This window comes from Sinocyclocheilus anshuiensis, unplaced genomic scaffold (genome assembly GCF_001515605.1).
Source record: "Sinocyclocheilus anshuiensis isolate Anshui unplaced genomic scaffold, SAMN03320099.WGS_v1.1 scaffold1781, whole genome shotgun sequence".
NCBI classification, from domain to species: Eukaryota; Metazoa; Chordata; class Actinopteri; order Cypriniformes; family Cyprinidae; genus Sinocyclocheilus; species Sinocyclocheilus anshuiensis.
In genome coordinates, this window is record NW_015538017.1 from 197,626 (window position 1) to 215,710 (window position 18,085).

Sequence of the window (18,085 nt, forward strand, 5' to 3'; positions counted from 1 at the left end):
TATTTTAAGTTACAATATATATTTAAAAAAAAACGTTTTTGAAGTATATATGTGTATACTCGTCATGATGCTCATGTATGCTTTTATTTTAGTGCAATTGTATCAATAAACAAAATCTCCAGTGTTTCACGTGCATCTTAAAGATCATGTTTAATTGCGAGTGTGAAGTGGAGGCGGCAAGACAGTGTTTTGCCTAGAGCGGCAGATGAGCTTGTACCGGCCCTGGCCCTAATATTGGCCCCTAGCCCCTATTATTTTAGTCTACCATAATCGCTTTTCAGTAGATTAAGCAATACACTTTAATCATATTTCAAAGACATTAGAAGTAATTATGTTATTATTAAAAAAAGTACTTAAGTAAAAAAAAAAAAAAAAAGTAATTATGAAATCAAGTAACATTTTTAAGTGTATTAAAATGTACTTCTTTTTCATAAGGGTTGCGATGACATGAGAAGTGAGTGTAAGTAATGACAGAATTTTCATTTTGTATAAAATATTTCTTTGTTGTAACCATCAACAGCATCAGCTAATTGGAAAAAAGGAAATAATTGGACTACATTAATAGATGTCATAAGTAAAAGACATTAAGAGTTCAGAAGCTGCTGTATTTGGCAAGGTCTTTTTTCATGTCATTGTATTGAGCACTGAGTCGGCCCACAGCTTTAACATGCTCCTCATCCACCTCCTCCTTCAGTCGAGACTGCTCCTTTAGGAACTCCTCCCAGTCCTGCTTCCGCCTCTCCGCACACACCTGCAGATGTGTGTTCTGAACATGCACACATACACATACATACAATATACCAATTACTTATTCTTAGCTTCCATAAGAATTTGTTTGCAATGTGACCATTAAAATGCTAAATAACTGTATTTAGTAGAGAGTGGCTATGGACTGCTACCTACTGTATACTACACAGTTTACAACACCTTCCATTTTTAAAAATAGTTATTGAAACATTAGACAAAGATTTATTTCAAACTGTAGAATGCTACACTGCTGTCATATGACCACATCATACTATTTAATTCAGCAAGTGGATTTGTTTCATTTGTGATCTACACAATTTTTTTTTTTACTTTTCTCTAAAATGTGCAATCTATTAGATTCAGAGAGTAAAGTGTTGAATTAAGTTATTTTATGGTAAGAATGTTATATGCTGCTTTTCTCAAGGAGTAATTATTTTGGAATGCTAATGTAATATTACTAATGGCCAATTACAATTAGTGATCAGAAAAACTGTCTATAAACTGTCTGTTTAATATGCCTCATTTACTGAAATCATGTAACTGAAACACTAGTTTGAAACAAAGGATTCACAAAGGCTTCAAAGCTACAGAAAACAGTCTTTATAAAGCACCCATCATATAATAGCAAGCTAGTACTATCTTATAATTCAGTGATGTGACACAAAAATATCTCAAATTGAATGAACTGAAAATCATCCTGTCAGGGAATCATATAAATTTATTTTGAGACTACTTAATTGGATCACTTAAAAATAACTTAATTCCACGATGTTTCAAGTTACCTTAGCAAATTATTTAATTACTGATTCATAAAATAATTACTGATTCATGTGGAATTGAATTTTAACACATTTTTATTCCAGTTGAATTAATATTATAATTGCAAAAAAAGTGTTATTTTGAATTTTTAGTTAAAATGTCTTAACATTTCTCAGTCCGACCAAAAAAAGTCAAGCATAAAAATGGAAAGACAAGCAAGCACAATGTACAGTATGCTTTTTATATTGTGTATTGTTGTATATGCTGTTTTGAATGTTGCTGTTAAAATGCTGCACATTTTAACAAAGGTAAGTGATCCAAGTATTCCAAGCAAATAGAAAATCTACATACTGTAGAATTAGTAAAAGTAGTATGTTAGTATGCTGCAGTATTCTAAACATAGCCACTCTATATCAGGGGTGCTCAATCCTGTTCCAGGAGACCTACCTTCCTGCAAAGTTTAGTTCCTGCTCTATAATAATGATGCAATTGTATTTTCCTCATTTACCTGTTCAGCCTCTAGCTCCCTCTGCTGGATCCTCTGTGCCATATGATTCGCTGCTTCAACTACAAATAGAAAAGCCAATGTCATAACAATATTCCCATCAATACACTAATCTTGCTTTTAGAACATTTAACTAAAAAAAAAAAAAAGGAAAACCAACTGAGTGTCAGGGACAGTAAATAACTCGGATCTAAAAATTTGATCCAAACTAATTGCATTTACTCATTTTTGCTCATTTACTAATTGCATTTACTCATTTTTGCTGATTTTTTTAATTGCATTAAATTCATTTTTGCAATGTCTCACATTTTTGTCTAAGCCTCTATAAATGACTAAATTAGTTTGTTTCTTCACTGGAGCAGATTTGGAACCATTTTGAATTATATCACTAGCTCACCACTACAGTGATTAGGGTTAGGGGTTAGTGAATGGGTGCCGTCAGAATGAGATTTCAAGCAGCTGATAAACACATCACAATAATCCACACGACTCCAGTCCATCAGTAAACGCCTTGTGATGCAAAAAAAAAAAAACGGTGTATTTGTAATAAACAAATCAATCATTAATGTTTTTTAACTTCAAACCGTATAACATACAAGTACATAATGCATAATATTACTTTCTCCAGTGAAAACGTTGTCTCGTTTGAATCAGGAGAGAAATACACACAGATCAAGCACCATTTGTAAAAAGTTCTAAACAAATAAGTCGGTGTGATGTGAGAGAACAGAGGAAGCGTTATTAATGACTTGTATTTTGGCCAGAAGTGACGGTTTAAATGTGTTTATTATAAACATGCAGCTTTTCATTTCACAAGATGTTAATCAATTGACTGGAGCCATTTTGATTACTTGTGGATTATTATGATATTTTTATCAGCCGTTTATGTTTCTTTCCTGTCTCCATGTCGCATCTGACACTTCATCACACTCTCTACTCAGTGGCGTACCGCACATCTCTGAGGACCCACCGCAAAGAAGGCAACGGGGCCCCTCCTACCAGCAGTGATGCCATGCCACGTATGAAAATGTATTGTGCACCTGCTGCAATATACTACTGAGTCCGTCTCCCCCATTTACATAACTGATTTAACAGTAATGAATGTGGAAAATTATAATTGCATTAATGCATTTGATGTTATTATGAATAACATCAGTGATAACAAGAGTGATTTTGATATCGCTTTTTAGTCAGACTGAAATCTCCGCAGAAATAAATATAAAATATAAAAGTGCCTCGCACACTACAACACTGACCACCATTGCTGGACCAATGGGTAAATATTTGATGATGGTGATGTTAATTAATGAAGAATTGACCTCCCTGCAAAGATTTAATAATAGAGCTCTAAAAATAAAAAACAAAGGCTTCTCGTAAATAGGGGAATCTACTATGTGGGGACATTCGAGAAAAAGTAAACATGGCTTAATGTTCTAAAACAACAAGCAGGGAAAACTAATTTTCCATTTAAAAAATAAAAAAAAAAATTAAGTAAGTAAGATAAATAAATACATAAATAAAGACACTTAACGTAGCTTAATGGACTATGGCACTAAGGACCTAATTCAGTATGGGCTACAGTTTGTTAATTCAGATAATAATAGGCAAGTAGAATAAGAAGATGAGCACAGAATATGAACGCAAAGCGCTTAATGTGCAATTTAGGTTCATCTGCTTGCCTGCATAGTTTGCATCATCAAGGTAACTGAATTTGGTCTTTTAAAGTGATAATGCATAAGCCAGATAAGTTAAGTGTAATGATAATCTAAAAATGTGTAACATCTAAATTAATCTTATTTAAAAAATGTTATTTAGCATTATAAATATATTAGGTTACACCATTAAAACTATCATTTAAGGGTAAGAACAAGTAAATAGCTCTTTAACATAGCCTATACAATTGTTACTATTTTAATTTTTTTTTCCAGTGGGAGATAAATTCTTAACGTAAAACCTTGCGTGCTGCGTTAATATTCTGGGCTCTTCCAACAGTTTGATCTTTTAATATCACTGTCTTAATGCATAGCTAAACCAGTTAAGCGTAAAAATATGCACTTGGATCACAGTGTGGTTGTCTTAGAGGTATAGCGTTTATGACAAGTGAAATGTGAGAGAAAATTGATTTTCCCTGGTTACTGTTTTAGAACATTATTAAGCCACGTTAAGAGTTTTTCACGTGCTTTTCCACTCCATTGCACTCAAACGCGCTCAAGTCAAGAGTATTTTCCCAAATTCCACTGCCGCGTCTTGCGTTTTTTCAAAGCAAAAGCATGTTCTATGTGGTTTGCGAATGCCTTTTAGAATGTCCTGCGATGGGGCCCTCAAAAGAGGTGGGGCCCCCACGCACTGCGGGGGTGTCCCGCACGCCACTGTCTCTACTGTAAATGATGAGACTTACGTCGTGTGAGAGCATCACATAGTTTCTCATGCATACTCTCAGTGCACCGTGGCAGATCATGTTCATTTGTATCCGACGTCATCTTATTCAGATTTTCAAGCAGACGGCATTCTCTGAAAGCACGCTTCTCCTGAGGAAACAAACATTTCTGGTGTGAATTTGGTTGTTGTCAGTACGTCCCAAGTTAAAGAACATACGACTAAAAGGACAATGTCACCATGTTGGATGTACAGTAGTATGTCCAAGGAATTTATTTATACTACACAGCTGTATACCTAAAGAACACACTTCATCAACAGTTGACAAGTGTGGGAATTTGAATGCAACCATACATGTTTTCTTAAAGGGGTCATATGATGCGATTTCAAGTTTTCCTTTCTCTTTGGAGTGTTACAAGCTCTTGGTGCATAAAGAAGATCTGTAAAGTTGCAAAGACTAAAGTCTCAAATCCAAAGAGATATTCTTTATAAAAGTTAAGAGTCAACCACGCCTACCTAAAACGCCTCGTTCTAACACGCCCCCACATATCTAAACATTAAAGCATGTCAACATATTCTGTTACACCAAATAATGATATTTAAAATAGCATCATATGACCCCTTAAATTAATTTAAAAAGCAATTATCAAAATAAAGTTATGTAGTAACCTCAAACTCCCTGATGAAGTATCTGATTTCTCCCTGCAGGACTGGCCTGTGATCAGTCAGTCTGGACTGAATATCACCAACATCTGTGAAGAAACAAATACTGTGACATTAAATGAATATCACAATTAAATAAACAAAAGGTACCCAATTAAATAAGACATCTGATGTTTTTTTAAACTACTTACATTCCATGCTAGGTTTATGTTAGGTTATGTTTGTCTAACATATCGAACAGTTTGTAATATGAAAAACGTGTTTTTAAAACAAATATAATTTAAGCTAAAATGACTTGATTGCATAGGCTTAAACGATCATCAGTTCATGCAACCTGCAGTTAGAAAAGCTATTGAAACTTTGATTTTGGTGTGCAGTCAGCAGCATGTTTTCCCCCATCATATAATAATATAGTGTCATTATTCAGCTCAATTTAGTTCAGTGACCTCATTCGAAAGTGTCAAGTAAAGCTAAATCGATGTATTTTACTGAATATCGTCTATGGAAGCTCACTATGCTTTGAATGACAGCCATAGACAAGCACTGAAATCTGCTAGTGTAAATATTAATACACATTTAATGTTCGAATCATTTTATCTGTATGAACTGCAACGAAAGACGTCTAAAATGCGTTATACTTAACATAACTCACCCTTAATTATCTTCTCCATCACGAGATGACGGTCAATCTGACAGCCTTACACGATGATATTTATTATTCTGCCAAATGTTTCCTATCCTCAACGTCTGATGATTGAGAAATGTAAATGAGTAAAGTGAAATGTTTCTTTCCTGAATTTGACAGACAGAAGAGTGTCACATTCTTCAACTACTCACGTGCAAACAATAACAGAAAAGAACTCCAAAATAAAAGTCCCACCTTGAACTTCAAAATAAAAGTAGCTATATAAAACAAAAGTCCCTTCACGTTCAGCAACAGCCTTTTTGAGGTCACATGAAACGTAAACTTCGAAGAAACCAGTGAGCAGTGCTGGGAAGGTTACTTTGGAATGTAATAGGTTACAGATTACAAGTTACCCTATTTAAAATGTAATAGTAGTGTAATAGTTTAGCTTCTCTGCTCCACCTGTGCGCTTCCACAGTCCACTCCATTCTCTCTCTCGCATTGATTACTCTGAACCAAACCGTTTGGCGGAGGCGCAGAGAGCACGCGAGCCGAAGCATTGCCAGTCACGACTAACCGATTCATGATTTATTAGAGATTTAATTATCGAATGGCGAATTCAGAAATAATCGCTTTAGTACATTCGGCAGGCAATTATACAATAATATTATTAATACTGTTGGGAAGTCGTGGCCTAATGGTTAGAGAGTCGGACTCGTAACCCAAAAGGTTGTGAGTTCGAGTCTCAGGTCCGGCAGGAATTATAGGTGGGGGGAGTGAATGTACAGCGCTCTCTTCCACCTTCAATACCACGACTGAGGTGAGACCCTTGAGGAAGTCACCGAACCCCCAACTGCTCTCCGGGCGCTGCAGCAAAAATGGCTGCCCACTGCTCCGGGTGTGTGTGTTCACTGCTGTGTGTGTGTGCACTTAGGATGGGTTAAATGCAGAGCACTAATTCCAAGTATGGGTAACCATACCTGGCCACATGTCATGTCACTCACACTTCAAAATAGGGGGCCAAATCGGCTGCCAGGCCACCGGGAATTGTCCCGGTTCTCCCGATGGCCAGTCCGCGCCTGATTTCCACAGACATGCATAACGTGCAGGATTCATATATTGTCTTTTTGCGGATTAATATTCACTGACACTAGTCCATATCGCGTTTTGATTTAAGTGTACCCCTTACGAAAACAGCATCAAAACTGTTTAACGTTATGGAATAAAATGTCGACCAATGAAGAGGTAATAAAGACTGTCAAGCTTTGGGGTGTTGATCGACTCCATCTACGTTTTGATTATATCATTCTGAATCCAATTAATAGTCTTTTTTTCAGCTTTTTGTTCAAAATGTTGTTTATTAATTTTTTTTTTATTTATGAAACTTACCCACATTCAAGTGTTTAAAAAAAGAATGCATGAAGCTATAATAAAATATTTTTGTTTACAAGCAGATACCGTTCTTTCTTTTGATGTTTTGTATGTTCAGATATTCATATAACAAAATATATACAAATTAATACCTAAATAGGGACATAGTAGTATACTTCAAGTATGATGTAAAGTTCACTTAAAGAAAACTTACGAATATACTTGCAGTATAAAATTACTAAACTAGTAGTTTACTGAGATTATACTTCAAAGTGTACTACAAGTATTTAATTAGTTAAATAAAACTTAAAACTAACAGCATACCTATAAGTTCACTTTTAGTATAGTTGCAGTACAAGCTAAAAACATTGATGTAAACTAGTTGTGTACTCAAAGCTGACCTACTTTTGATTTATTTGTCCAAAATGTGGAATATTCCTGGACACTGAGACGCGTCTGCAGTGATAGCTGTTTATTGTTAATAACTTCTACTACTTTTTGATACTATCTTTATTATTATGATAATTATTCTAAACAAAGGGAAATGCATAGAAATCTACACAATGTTTAACACTCTGCTATTTGAATAATTTCATTTGGCTTATTTTTTATTTGTATTTTTTTTTGTGGTATAGAACAATACCTTTTGGTTTGAAGAGATAGAACTCAACATGATAGGTATTAAACACCTGAGACTGAATGCACCTTTAGAGATTTGCTAATGCGTAACAGTTGCCAACAGATATTAAGGTTTGGCGGAAGGCACAAGAGTTGAGAAGTTCATTGAATTCAATACATATTCTGAAAGTATGGGAATTCTGATGCAGCCATACACTTTATTACAGTATTTTATTTATTCATTTTAATAGCAAGTGCCAGAATAAAAGGTTATATAATAAAACCAGGCCTTCAATTCCAACATGAAGTATCTGATTTCTCCCTGCAGCACCGGCCTGTGATCAATTAGTCTGGACTGCTTTCTGTTTTACAAAACAGGGTGTGGGATAATTCATCAGAACATTTGACTTTTTCCAGGTTTTGCTCCTTGCAGCACTGTGTCTCTGTGCTATTGCTTCAGATACAAGTGTTTTTGCACTGGCAGTCTGGCCATAAATTCCAGCCTGGTCAAGCCAGGTACTCACTGTAGTTTTATGAAATTTAGCAACTGTTCTTTCTGTCGCTGTATATGAGTGCTGAACATACTTATTGTTAATCATACAATCAGCACATAAGGACATCGAATGTCCAATGTGATTTACAGATGAATTCTATGGATCTTTCATTGGGTTTCAAGAAAACTTTTAAAACAAGCTCCTGTATCAAAAACCTCACATTACATGCAGTGTTTTATCTACCTACTGTAAAAGTATCTGACACATTTTTTATTTATATATGCATATTATTTCATATTTAAGCTTTCCTTTATTAAAAAAATAAATAATTAAAAATCACAAAGGTACACTGGCACTAGATGGAGACAAAGTATTATTTTAGCTCAATATTTTAAGCTCAGCTGGAGACTGAACCTTAGCTGAACCATTAGAGATAAATAACTTAAAATAACAAATGATTATCACACGCACTTAAAAAAATGAAGTATGTTTTAAATACTATTTCAGCCATATACATCAAAATTTCATGTTTCATTCAGTCTGATACTTGCCATTTCATTGTAATTTTTTTGTGAAATATAACCCCATCTCGTTATACTTCTCGTATTTAAATATAATAATGAAGTCGCATTAATGGGTGGATAGTTATTAAGAATTAATGAATTGTACATTTGTGTACTGGTGTTTAACATTTGTTAATTACAATAGTTAACATGAGCAAACAATGAACAATACTTAAACAGCATTTAATCATTTCAGTTAATGGTTAATAAATGCTGTAAAATTATATATTGCTTATTGTTAGTTTATGTCAATGCATTAAGTAATGCAAAACTAAGACCTTACTGTAAAGTGTTACCCGTGTATTTATATGCACATCTGAAACTTCACAGCTGAATTAATAATAAATGCATCATGATATTACTGATTCAGTCTAGCACTACTTCTGCATTTTACTTAAAATACATATTGACATACTAATAATCCCATTTCCTTTTAGTAAATGCCTGAACTTATTATAATTAATATTGTTTTATTAAAAAAAGAACATTTATATTTTCAGTAGCAAAAAAAAGAGAAGAGTAGAAGTAAGAATCAGAAAATCATAGGGATATGATATTCTCCTTTTTAATGGGCCTATAAATAGTATACTGTTCGTTCAGTATGTTGAGTGTGAGGGTCTGCAGACAGGACTGTTATTGCTGTAATGAGAATGTGTCTCTCAGCATCATCATCTCTATTGGAGTTAATGCTGAGCTTCATGAAACCAGCGTCAACACACTTACGTGATCTCTACATGTACAACTGCAGAGACTGACATTGGTTTCTTAATGTTTGGGGTCTGCTCTTGATCTTTTCTCAACTTTTCCTCATTATATATTTGGTCTGGTTTTTGACTTGAGGACCCTTTTTACATACAGCAAGGTCATGATAGTTGTGTGAACAATGTATTAAATTGCATTTCCTGTGCTGTGTGTATTACAAACCCAGCAGAACTCAATATGATGCCATCTGACAACATGCTATGAGCATCTGAGAGCACAGCTTTACTGTAGATGTCTGTGCTAATGTTTTGAAAGCTTGAACCTTGGGTTAGAGAAATTAGTGTGCAGTGTTATGACAAAATGATGTATGAAATTTGCATTAAATCATGGGAAATGTAGAATCCACTTAGGGAAAAAAAGTGATGGCTGTGTTAACAATGACTTTAGTTTTCAATGTAGGAAAAACTGTAAATTACATTTAGAATTTTTCCCAGTTTTTTTTAATACATTCAACAGCCTTTTTTTGTAGCCAAGACCAACATTCAGAAAACATGTTTTTAACCGTTTTTTGGTCAATATATATCAGGTGAATTATATATTAAACCCCTCTGTAAATACCTTCAGAATAGGGCCAATACTGGAATGCTTGGTGTGTATAAGTGAAGATTTCTGGCTCAGTGCCTTTAAATATATTTATTCCAATATATAGACACAAATAGATAAGGTGTAATAAAATTAACACATGAAAAAAACAATGGTTCTGCTTGTGTCTTGCCTTACGTTTTTATCCAGACAACTGACCCTTAGGTTTAATTAAATCAATCTTTAATATTATATAACTTGCAAACATGACATATTTAAAAATGATATTATTGGGCTTCACAAAAAGTGAATTGAATTATGTGCAGGCCTTGTTTAGTGTGCTGACTGTAGATGAGTTCTTGACTCCTGGAGCGGTTAGTGAACACAAAGTGGGGGTCTGAGATAAGCTTTACAAAACATACCCACCAGGGTCGACTCAAACACACACACTTACACAAGATACATGTTTCCCCATCCTTGCCATCTCAGGCCACGGAGCTCACATTACCCAATGGGTATCATTATTTTACAGTGAATGGCTTTCTCTCTCTCTCTCTCTTTCCTCTCATTCTCCTGTTTACTCGCTCTCACTGTCTTTTATCTCCCTTTTCTCGCCGCAGAAGTGGCTGCAGGGACTCGGCAGGCCAGTGGTGGCATGGAACAGGTGGAGGAACTCTCGTGACCCGCAGCCCTGGTGTGAGCTCTCATCCTGCGACTGACCAACCTGCCCGACTCTCTTGCTCTGCCTCTCTCTCCGTCAGTCAGATCCAACCCTGGGCAAAAGAACAGGTCACCAATCCTGGTACCGTTTTACCCCCTGAGAGTCCAGCAGCAAAGAGAGGAAAACAGCCCGTCACGGGCGGTGTCGGAGTTTGTCTGTGCATTCTCTCGGGGGTTGAACAGAGTCCACTGGACCCCTCCTGTAGTCTGAGAATCAGCATATGCACTTATCATCATGTGCTTTTCTGGAAACCCCGGTAACCCTGTCAGGCCTGTCTGGCGATGCTAAACTCTAAACTCTTTGGGTGGAATCGTTGTCTTTCACAATTAATGTTCACGGCAGAACTGAGGGCCAGAGAATACGGATGGGCATGTGAGCGTGCGCGGACTCGTCGCTGTCACTTCCCCCTGCGGATTTGCGTCGGTGTCGAGTCAAACTGCTGGCAACAGGCGGAGAGATGCCCGAACCTGTGGAAGTGCAGATCCCGCATGGAGAGCGCAATCGAAGTGACAGGCCGGCGGTGGAAGTGGGGACATTCTCCATGTGTTAGCAAAACAAGTCCGCTGGCAGCGGCTCCCCCCGCCACCTCTCTCCTCCCCTCTGCAACCGCGAATAGGAGTGCAGCGATCTCCTCTGACGCTTGTAGAAGTTTTAGCGGCCTGCGGTTTCCCACGCGGGATGCCAGGGGTGCCGGCGTTGTGAGTGGTGCCGTGCCGGATTAGGCCCTCGCTGGCTGAGTTTGATGGCAGACCTGGAAAGACAAACCCTGCCAGGCACAAACTGCTCAGCCACATGATGTCAGGAGGACGAAAAAATAATCTAGCCATGTAGTGGCAGAGCACGCAGACAGATGACACCCAGCAGGAAGCTGCAGCCAAATCTGTAAGCATCCACAATCCAGCTGGCTCGCCCTAGGGTACCTGTCTCACAGAGGAGACTCCACAACACCCTGTGAGCTGTCAAATTAACTCACAGATCTGGAAAGATGGAAGCAATGTGTCCACACATACTCAACAGTGGCCACTATAAAGTGCTTTAATTCGTTGTTGCCTCCTTTGTTTATAAATTACAAATATATAACATATTGAAGCGGTAAAAATAAACAAAATAAAAACATTCACATTTTCAGTTGACAGAAAGGCAAACGTTCATACGAGCATGAGCGAACGCGCGTACAGACATACGCACACTGCTGAAGCCTCTGGAGGTTTACAATCATTGCCCATTGCTCTGCAATCACCTAGGAAACGTGTTTATGGAAAAAACACACTTTTCCTATTTTGTTCAATACACATAGTGACCTCATTTCCATACAGTGTGTCTTGACGTAAAAAAAAAACAAAAACAAAAACAAAAAAACGATAAGACACTTGAGTATTATTATTATTATTTTAATAAAAGACATTGCTTTAGATGTCATTTTTTAAAACACACAAAAATCTAACTAAATAAATAAATAAAAAACTAAACACAAGGCCAGTATTTTTTAATAATACTTGATCAGTTATATTGTCAAAACCTGTATTTTAAGCTAATACATCTGAACATTTAGAAAATCTCTTTGAGGAATAAAAACAGGCCTAAAGGTGCAGTCACGTGTACTGTTTTTCTTCAAACGTCTGTGGACAAAATCCAGTGTTTTCAATAGGAAGCCATGCTTGACCAACAAAAAGTAGCCTGAATTCTGTGTGAGCTGTGCTTTACACTATTGACAACAGAAACTGGACTTGCAAAATAAGTGACTGCACCTTAATTCTAAACCATTTTTAATGTACCATTGATGCAACATATATAAAATAAAATAAAAATAATAATTATTGTGTGGTCTTAATGTTGAGACGGTACAGGGAATGTTGGGAGCTGATGGAAATTTAACAGAACTCGAAAAGCAATATAACATAGTATATCACTCTAACAAGAGACACAGCAAAATTAAACATTGCATTACAGAAAAAACACACAAATAGAAACACACAAAATGTGGAAAGTGAAAACAACTACAGCTCTCAACCTCATGCCCTCATTCCCCTAGAACACTTTACTTTCCCACTTCACAAACCACAAAGATTTTAAAATTAAATACAAACTCCCATCTTCAGGATATGTCATTAATGGTTTGGCAAAAATCCTTTTATGATGCCAATAAAACTTGAATCTTGAATCTCTTGAGGGAAATCTGGAGGGAAATTAATTGCAAAATTGATACAAACACATACACCCAGCAGAAAATGAAGTTCCTGGTCAGATTTGTGTTGTGTCATTAGGAGTCTTGCAAACTACCAGTAGTAATCTTCTAACCCTAAAGCACTACATTTTTTTCATCCCCAATTTAATTACCATACAAAAAGCCAACAAACAAACAAATAAATAACCCATGACACTTCTCTTTTAAAATGTTTTGAGGTTTGAGATCAATTTGAATATTATCAAATATCATTGAACCACATTATTTATTATCAGTATTTTTGTGATTCTGTACCAAGAACAACGCTTGTTTCTATATTTTGGTCTTGTTTGACCATGGAACCCAGTTCCATAGGTCCAGTAACTTGGGAAACTGTACACTTGAGGCGACCTTCCCAACCAAGTTATGGTTATGTAGGTGGGGTCTAATCTTAGAGACTTTCTTATTCCAAGACCAACTAGCATCTCCAGATATTTAGCTGTGATCCGAGAAGGGTCTCAGCCACTCAAATTATTCAACTCAATGTTTGAATGAGGACAAATCCTCTTCCAATAGTTCTGAACATCTCAAGGTGACTTAAAGGGATAGTTCACCTTCAGTTGCTGGTCCCCTTTGACTTCCATAGTATGGGAACACTGTGCAAGTCAATGGGGAAAAGCAACTGAAGGTGAACTATCCCTTTAAGTATTGCTCTGAAAGTAGAAATGAATATTTTAGTTGTTTAATGATTTTAGTGGTTTAGCCAACCACTAACCACTAACCCTAACCCACACATCATTACTGTATTCTCAGTCTTTCCCATATAGAAATTTGGCCTGTGTGTCCCTCATATTTATGGTGAGTAAAACATAAGGTCATGGGTTTCCAATTAAGTGTTCCTAATCCCTCATGTGAAAATGTATCATATTAATGGAAATATACTTAAGTTTGGGGATTTTTACTTGCTAGGGGAATTTGTAAAGTTGCCAATAATTGTAGCACATTTTCACATTTTATATTATGGTAACACTTTACAATAAGGATCATTAGTTAACATGAATTAACTACTTTTGTTAACATGAACTAAGAATGAACAATACTTCTGCAGCATTTATTAATCTTAGTTAATGTTAATTTAAACATTTACTAATGCATTATGACAATCAAAAGTTGAAAAACAAACTAACAATGACAATGACAATGACAATGACAATTTATTTATATAGCACAATTAATTACAACTTCCATCGACCAATGTGCTTTCCAGTAAGTCATTAAAAACAGAAAAACACACAACAAACAAACAGAAAAGTTATAAAATCATACACATATCCCATCAGCCATACGCTTTAGAAAATAAAAATGTCTTTAGCCTGGACTTAAAAATATTAAGAGAAGAAGCTTGTCTAATGGATAGTGGCAAGGCATTCCAAAGCCTGGGGGCAGCAATACAGAAAGCATGATCTCCCCTGCACTTAAGCCTCGACTTAGGAGTAAACAATAGATCCTGGTTGGAAGACCGAAGGGATCTAGTGGATTGATACTCAGTCAGTAACTCAGAGAGATAAGAAGGGGTCAAACCATTTAGAGATTTATAAACGAGGAGCAAAATTTTAAAAATCCACTCTAAAACGAACAGGCAATCAATGTAGTGAGCGTAAAATAGGAGTAATATGCTCCCTCTTTTTAAGCCCACTCAAGAGTCGAGCTGCAGCATTTTGAACAAGCTGCAAACGGGATAAAGCTGTCTGGCTAATCCCAAAATAAAGTGAGTTACAATAGTCCAGCCTAGATGAAATAAAAACGTGAATTACTTTTTCAAAATCTTTTAAAGAAAGAAAAAGCTTAGCTTTAGAAAGCAAACGCAGCTGAAAAAAGCAAGCTTTCACAACTGAATTTATTTGACGGTCAAACTTTAAGCCATCATCAAAAATGAAACCAAGGCTTTTTACCCATAATTTTAAACACGGAGACATCCCACCCAAATCCAGTTTCGGGGATTTTGAAAATTCAGACGGACTAAAAACTATAATTTCAGTTTTCTTTTCATTGAAGATTAAAACATTTAAGGAATGCCAAGCCTTTACATCCGCCAAACATGCCATAAGAGACTCAAGACCCACAGAATTGCATTTGACAGGCAAATAAACCTGGGTGTCATCCGCACAACAGTGAAATGATAAACCATGTTTTCTAAAAATCGAGCCAAGAGGGAGCATATAGAGAGAAAAGAGCAAAGGAACCAAAATAGAACCCTGGGGAACCCCACAGGGCAAAAAAGCATTACTTGAGTAATGTTCACCCATCTTGACTGAAAAACTCCTATTTGCAAAATACGATTTAAACCAATCTAAAGCGACACCTCTTAAACCAACGCAATGTTCTAAATGATCAATGACAACAGCATGATCGACTGTATCGAAAGCGGTTGTCAAATCTAAGAGCACAAGGACTGCAAAATCACCCGAATCACATGATATTAAAATATCATTAAGAACCTTCAAAAGTGCAGTCTCGGTAGAATGGCATTTACGAAAACCTGACTGAAATGTTTCAAACATTGAATTATCAGTTAAAAACTTTGTAACTGTGAAAACACAATTTTTTTCCAGAATCTTGGAGATAAAAGGCAGATTAGAAATGGGCCTAAAGTTTGTTAAAACGTATTCAGTTTTTTGAGCAGTGGGTAAACTAATGCATGCTTTAAACAGTCAGGCATAATGCCTGATTCTAAACTGCGATTAATGATGATCAAAAGATACGGAACAACGTCAATAAAAACTTGCTTAAATAAAAAAGGAGTAAGAATATCCAAAGACGAGCCCGAAGGCTTAAGCTGCTCAACTATTTCCAGCAAATCTGGAAGTGAGACTAGTTTAAACTGACTAAAAAAGGTAGTGGCGATGTAGGGAATAGACGGATTAAAAGACGAGGGAGTTATCCCCAGCCGGAGATCCCTAATTTTACTATTAAAAAAATTAAAAAAATTCTTCACATGATGGAGAAGAAACCCCAGGAAAAAGACAGGCTGACGGGTTGAGAGTAGCATTAATAATGTTGAAGAGAGTCTTTGGTCTAGAGCAGTTCTTATTAATAATATCTGACAAATGTCGACATTTTGATTTTTTCACTGCTTTCTGATATTTAAAAATAACAACTGTATTTTCATTAACTAACATTAACAAAGATGAATAAATAATGCAATAAATGTGTTTTTCATTGCTTATTCATGTTAGTTAACCCTAACATTAACTAATGGAACCTTATTGTAAAGTGTTACCAATATTACTTTATATATTTCATAAATTTAACAAGTTTACTTCAAATTAAAGTAAAATTTTTATGAATATTTTGTGAATGAATGACTAAAGTCACACACACCGGCTACGTTTAGGTGGACCTAAATTTCAAAATTGTGGTTTTCTTTGAATTTTAATATGAATTTCTATGAACACACCGGTGCCTTTGCTCTATTTTATGTCAGTGGCGCATAGCTACAGAATGACTTCAATAACATTACATGAAAAACTCTTCATGTACCAAGCACCAACACTCTTTGCCTTCGTCCACAAAAATTAGAGAAACAGATTACAGCTCTGGTTCGGGTGAGTTATCACACCTCTCTTTGTCCTTTCATACATTTCAGACCCAAATCATCTGTTTATTTACAGAGAAACACTCCATGAAATTATATTAAAGACAATAACAAACCACATTAAGTCAAGGGCCATGTTATCAAGCACCAAAGATAATGTCACATGTTTATCTGTGAGTGTGTGGCTGTGGCAAAAGAGTCCTGGTAGGTCAGTCACAAGATGAGAGGTGAAGAAATAAAAATCACAAAGCAAAATCAATCAGTGAACAAGAATATTGCAGTAATGCATATCTTGGCTGTGTCTCGAAGCTGGATGTGGGTGACAGTAGCTTCATAGTGCTGGTGTGTCGAGTTAGCACCATAAAATACAGCTATAACCTTTGCATTCACCGCAAACTCATCCCAAATATCTTTGATTATGGAGCAGTACGGGCCCTCAGGGGCCACAGTGCTTCCAGTTCAAACACTTTAAGCTCAGGAATGGAAGCGTTAAGGAGAGCAGCGCAATAACAACTGTGGCGATGATGAGAGAAGTTAAGGAGAGTGATGAGGAGAACAAGAGATTAGGCTGCAGCGCAATAACGACAGCTTTGTCCCACGTCCTCACGCCCTGCAGATGGGTGCAAATGTCGATTTCACGCCAGCCTCGAGCGTATGTGTTTTTCAAAGGGCCAAGAATCAGCAGTTTGTCATGTGCGCTTAAATATAGCCTGAAAAATGATGCTCTACAAAGAATCTCTAACAAGCAGATGATGGCTCATCGTACGATATGATTCCCTTGAGCTGAATGACTGAAGGGCTGAACAGGATGAAGCATCCTCAGTCATGGATCCAGATGGCCCACAGGTCTTCCTCGGAGTGGAAAGTGAACACTTCCTCTCCTGAACCCTACAGGGCTGCACATTTCTCAAGGCACTGTTGGTGTTTCTAAAATCAGATGTAACTAATATCATAGTACGGCAATTAACAAGGATTTTTTCAAGGAAGTTTTTTTTTTTATTTTTTTTTTTATCTCTTTCACATATTTTTCTGTTCTCTGTATTGACAAGAGCAACATACAGTAGCCCCAAAAAGAATTTGGACACTTAAGTCCTACCTGGTCTCATGGCAAAAACGTACCTGGGGGCACTTTTTCACATATTTTATTTTTTCGGAAGTACATATCACTGCAGTTTCCAAAAGAAATGAACACTAGAGGCAGTAAAACTCAGACACCATTTATTCCTTTTCACACAAATGTACAGATTTTCGATTAATAAAGCACAATGTTCGCACAATTACTTGAAGAATATTATGTTATGACTTCAAAACAATTTTAATATGTTGGGATATTTAAAAACTGATGCTTTTGAATAGCATCCCTTACGAAAAAGAAGTTTATTCAAGTGTGCTATTAGTATACTTCTTTTAAACTAAAAATAGGAAAGTATACTTTTATTCTACTTTTTATGTACTTCTCAGAAATGGGCTTTATGTACTTCTCAGAAATATACTTAAAATGACATTTAAGTATACTTGACTTATACTTAGAAAAAGCCTAAACATATTTTAGCTATAATTGTGCTCCTAGAATCTGTGTTTTCATTGTTATACTGTAGGG

General features: G+C 36.2%; 1 protein-coding gene across 2 annotated transcripts; it reads right to left on the bottom strand.

The window, feature by feature from the left end:
- Nucleotides 1–493: 493 nt before the first annotated feature.
- Nucleotides 494–5,954, bottom strand: LOC107678529 (biogenesis of lysosome-related organelles complex 1 subunit 5). Of its 2 annotated transcripts, XM_016473820.1 has the most exons (6): nucleotides 5,888–5,954; nucleotides 5,703–5,797; nucleotides 5,057–5,139; nucleotides 4,410–4,539; nucleotides 2,015–2,073; nucleotides 494–766 (listed from the first exon to the last, which is right to left on the bottom strand). In XM_016473820.1, the coding sequence occupies exons 2-6, from the start codon at nucleotides 5,719–5,721 to the stop codon at nucleotides 593–595; spliced, it is 465 nt and encodes a 154-aa protein (XP_016329306.1). In that variant the 5' UTR covers nucleotides 5,722–5,797; nucleotides 5,888–5,954; the 3' UTR covers nucleotides 494–592. The 2 variants fall into 2 exon arrangements, with proteins under 2 accessions (XP_016329306.1, XP_016329298.1); XM_016473812.1 differs by lacking the exon at nucleotides 5,888–5,954 and having other exon boundaries at nucleotides 5,703–5,879.
- Nucleotides 5,955–18,085: the final 12,131 nt, after the last annotated feature.

Excerpts from the sequence above, each read along its gene's own strand:
- LOC107678529 (XM_016473820.1), bottom strand. Across the intron at positions 2,074-4,409 it reads ATGTGATGCTCTCACACGAC|TTGAAGCAGCGAATCATATG; the intron begins GTAAGTCTCATC and ends TTCTATTTGTAG. Across the intron at positions 767-2,014 it reads GGGAGCTAGAGGCTGAACAG|AACACACATCTGCAGGTGTG; the intron begins GTAAATGAGGAA and ends GTGCATGTTCAG.